Source organism: Pteropus vampyrus, unplaced genomic scaffold (genome assembly GCF_000151845.1).
Source record: "Pteropus vampyrus isolate Shadow unplaced genomic scaffold, Pvam_2.0 Scaffold23, whole genome shotgun sequence".
In the NCBI taxonomy this organism is placed as follows: domain Eukaryota; kingdom Metazoa; phylum Chordata; class Mammalia; order Chiroptera; family Pteropodidae; genus Pteropus; species Pteropus vampyrus.
Genome location: NW_011888804.1, coordinates 112704 through 117112, shown reverse-complemented (window position 1 = coordinate 117112; position 4409 = coordinate 112704). Strand labels below are relative to the sequence as shown.

Genomic DNA, 4409 nt, shown 5'->3' with positions numbered 1-4409 from the left:
TTTTCAAACTGCACGCGGACTCCCACTTTTTCCTTCATCCATGTGTGTGAAACAGCTAAGAGGCTCAAGGCCTGTGGGCGGGGCCGGGATGCTGGGGGCGGGCTCTATCTGCCGCTGGCCCAATCACGGCGCGCCGCGGCGACAGGCCGGCGGCCGATTGGTGGTTGCTATAGCTCCCGGCGTTCGCTTGCCAAGATGGCCGCGGCGGGGCCGCGAGGCTCTCTGTGTGGTTTCTGGGAGCTTCCCTGCTTCTGAGGCGGTCGCGGTTCTGTCGCACTGGCCTCGCCAGGCTCCGGGCATGGGCTTGCCGCCGCCGGCCCCTCTCCTTCTGGGGGTCCTCCTTCTGCAGGGCGTCCTGAGGCCGCTGTGGGGCGACCTGGGTGTGTAGCGCGGGGCAGGGGCCTGCAGGGCCGGGCTGAGGGGACGAGGCGTTAAGGGGCCAGACTTGGACTCTGGAATCACTGCCACAGGAAGCACCACACCGCTTAGGAGGGGACTCTGCCACTGTTAACTCCTCCCTGTCCCCTTCTTTCTCGCCTAGTTTTCGTCCCTCCTTTCATCCGCATGTCCAGCCCTGCGGTCAGCGCGTTCCTGGTCGGAGTCACCGAGAATGTGTCCCTGGCCCTATTGCAGGACGAGGCAGGTAAAGAGTCCCGCCCTTCTTGTGGGGAGGGTAGGGTTGGGCCGCCCAAGTAAACTGGCTAGGTGGCACCCACCTCCGTCCCCTGCCGCCGTCCACTGCAAAGTCGGGACTGGGGCTGCTGTGGACCAGAGGACCGATGGACAAGTTCGAGAAAAGAAAGCTGGGAATCTTAACGGCTAGTATCCATTGAGCTATCCCCTGTGCTTTACACGCAACACCTCGGTTTCCTAATAAGAACAGTAATATCTTTGAATCCCGTTAGACAAATGAAGACACCGACGTTCAGAGAAGTTGTCACTTGTCCAAGGTCACACAGCTTGTAAAGGGCCCAGTCCTGGGCTTGGAAAGGGATTTCATTCCGGAGAGTGGGTTTCGAGAGTGCACCCCCATAGCTGCTGGGCAATCCTGCTTTGCATTCTCATCTCCTTTAGGATTATTGCCAGTTCCCGCTTGCGACGTGCTGAACAATGAGACAGGAGACTGGAGTTTGACTGTGACTCCCAGCGCTGTAAGGCCAGAGGTAAAATCTGTGGAGGCCCACCTTCAGTGGTCTCTTGACTGGACAGACAAGGTGTAGCTGTCTCAATGCTCAGAACTGCCATCAAACTGTGGGCTATCAGGTCTAGCGGGCACCCATCCAGCTGGGAGGGTAGGATCTGCTGGTAGGATCACAAAGAAACTAAAAAGGTGCTAGACAAACTGAGTTTTCAGATCTCTAGCTTTCTTGAGTATCCAAAAGTTGCTTACTTTTATGTTAAACTGAAGATTAGGAATCAGGGCTCGCGTATTGCATATTATGGGTGGAATTAAACAGAATTATGTCATTGTTGTATAAAATTTTCCTTTCGTAAAATGAACTGAGGCTGATGTGTGATTTTCTTATGTTTTCCATTATGTGTTCTAATAATTATAGATGCTGTTTTGAGTCACTTTAAAAAATACAGCAATGTTTTCCTTTCAGAACGTGTTGGAAGTGACGGTGAGGTTGAATAGGGATCTGCAATGGTGTCCCTCCAGTGAGACGCATTTCTTCCCAGAGTCCCCATGTATTATCCAGACTCTTCTGGTTTTGGCATCTCACAATTCAACCTGTTTAGCACATCTACTCATTCAAGCGGAAATTTATGCCAATTCTTCTCTGGCCCATAATGCATCAGGCAAGTGGAGTCTTTGACTCTCAAAGCAGTCACGTCACACGTTATCTGTTTATCCGTGTATGCCATATAATTTGTATACTTTACTTCACTCTTGAGTTTGTTTTGCCTTCGGAACTTATTTTCCTTTTGTTTAACTTTCTTATTTTAAAAGTTTCCACTTTGTACTGTTTTACTTAAGATTTATTTTATCTTGTTCTATATTTTGGGTTTTTTTTTTTTTTTTTTGTAAGCCTCCTTAAATCCTTTTTTGGGAGAAGGTGAAGTTCGTTTCTATGTATTGATTCTCATGACTTCGTCTTAAAACAAAAAAAAACAAAAAGTTGAGAAAAAAAGGGAAGACTCGTAAATGAGTTTATAAAAAACAGCAGATTTTCAGTAAAGGCTTTTGACCACTGACTCCTTTTCCCAGAGGCAGCCTGCTAACTTTAGAAGCATATATTCCCTTCTTTAAAAAAATATACAGTAATAACACACAATGCACTATTTTGTACCTTTTAAATATAGTATAACTTAATCAACAGCTAATAACTTAATAATTAATTAATAAAATAACTAAATATATGCAGAGATCGTTGCATATGAATACATCAGGGTTCACCTCATTCTTTTAATAGCCGCATAGTATTCCATTGTGTGGATATACCACTGTCTAGTCTCTTAGTGATGGAATTTAAGTCATTTTTCGCTTTTGATACTGTAACTGATGCTTACAGCAAATATCACTGTGCACATACATCTTTGGTCATGAGAAAATGGTTTTGTATTATTCTCCCTTTCACATAATGACATTATTCTAAGAACGAAAGCTATGCCGATGTTGAGGGGCACTTTGATGGGAGCCACCACCATGTTCCCTGTCCCTTGCAATAAACTCTAGCATCTCTTGCCTTTGCAGTCACTTGGGATGAAGGGAAAAGCATTTCTTTTTGGTAGCAAAGGTCTGTCACTTGAGACTGTCACTTCCCTTATCACAAGCCCTAACTGTGGTCCTCCTTGTGGTTTTGGGAGTTTAGGAGAATGAGATAAGTTAGGATAGTGCCATTCAGTGGGCTACTCTGCCCTCAGCGTCTCGGATGGAAAGATCGCTGATGTATTTTGCTAAGCGTGATAAGCAGATGCAGACGGGTGGGTATAGCATGGAAAAAGGATGTATATTTATATTTATGTAAAGAAATTCTGGAAGGCTATCTGAGAAACTAACCATGTGCTGCCAGATTAGGGGGCGATGGGGAAAGAGCTGAGAGGGAAGACTTTTACTCGGTACCGTTTTACATCTTTTGGATTTTTTTGAACCGTGTTAATCTATTGCCTATTGTAAAGGTTTCAACATTTTTTTAGAAGAAGAAACTTTTTCTAATGCTTAAAATTCAAAACAAACCAAAATATAATATTCAGTACATGCTTTAAAAAAAGTACAGGAGGGTTTAATGGTAGCTATATCATTCAAAGCAGTGACTTTTTTTTTTCTCTTAAAAAATATGCTTGACCATATTTAGGTAATATTTCAGAATGTCTTTGCACAAATAGTCAAGTGTAGGAACATTAGCATCTTTGCATATTGGTAATTATGAGGCGTCTGCTCTGACCCCATGAAAATGTGAAAGGTTTTGCACCCAGTCAGACAGAGATCAGAACAAGAGGGACAGAAGGGCAGACAGGAGGTACGTGGTGTGCTTTGTAGCAAAGGAGCCATCACATGACGTAGGAGATGTATAGACAGACACAGACATTTCTATTCATCACATAGTAAAACCCTGTTCTAAAATGGCTGGCTTAGGTCACATGGGGTTGACTGTACTGAGCATCAGACCTGGGATGTGGTCTGTTACTCGGACCTTCTTCTCGTTCCCAATACCATTGACACACTGGGGTTCGACTATATTATAGCATAGAACATATAATTAGTTGTTACTTAGACGCTTCTGCTGCCATGTCATTAAAGTTAACGGTTAAATAGAGTTTAAACAAATAATCACTGCCTAGTTTTTCACCACGTACCATATCCTAGGACAAAAATGAAATCCAGCATACTGAAACTTTTATCTGATAAATTATTGCAGAGAAGCTAGAAATCATCTCCAGCTTCTGAATTAGGAGGCCAAAATGCAATGTAATGTATTCCTTTTCCAATCAATGTAAAAATTGTTAATTTCCCCCACACTCGAGCCAGAATCAGGCTGTGAAGGTTTGGATTTATGGGGCGGTAGGACTGGAGGTTGAGCATGTTGTACAATTACATATGATCTCATGGTCCGATGGGTTCCTCAAGTAAGCCATCTGAAGTGTTACCATGCTTCAGTGTTCGCTGCTGGAAGAGGTAATGGATTCTAAGGGTGAAGGCGTAATATCAGTCTGTGTTACGGAAGGGATCGTGCACTGTGCTGAGAAATAAGATCAGTGCATTGCATTCGCCCTGACTTGTAAATTTTAGCCACTTGATTATCTTTGAGGTCAACTGTGACTTCTCCAGTTTGTTATAACTAGCACATTTTCTGATATTCGGGTTTCTGGTGGAGTGGTAGATACAGGCCTCAGATGCATTGAGCTCATTTTGGGGGATCCCTTACTTGTTCAATATTTGGGAATGGTGATTCGTAAAACAGTGATTT

At 44.1% G+C, this 4409-nt stretch overlaps 1 protein-coding gene across 1 annotated transcript in view; it reads left to right on the top strand.

The window, feature by feature from the left end:
* The first annotated feature begins 167 nt into the window (after positions 1-167).
* TCTN2 (tectonic family member 2) overlaps positions 168-4409 on the top strand; it is a 27189-nt gene continuing 22947 nt past the window's right edge. The window contains exons 1-4 of the mRNA XM_023528140.1: positions 168-380; positions 542-643; positions 1075-1163; positions 1605-1809. Coding sequence (XP_023383908.1) covers positions 299-380; positions 542-643; positions 1075-1163; positions 1605-1809 — 478 coding nt within the window. The 5' untranslated portion in view covers positions 168-298. The remainder of the gene's footprint in view (positions 381-541; positions 644-1074; positions 1164-1604; positions 1810-4409) is intronic.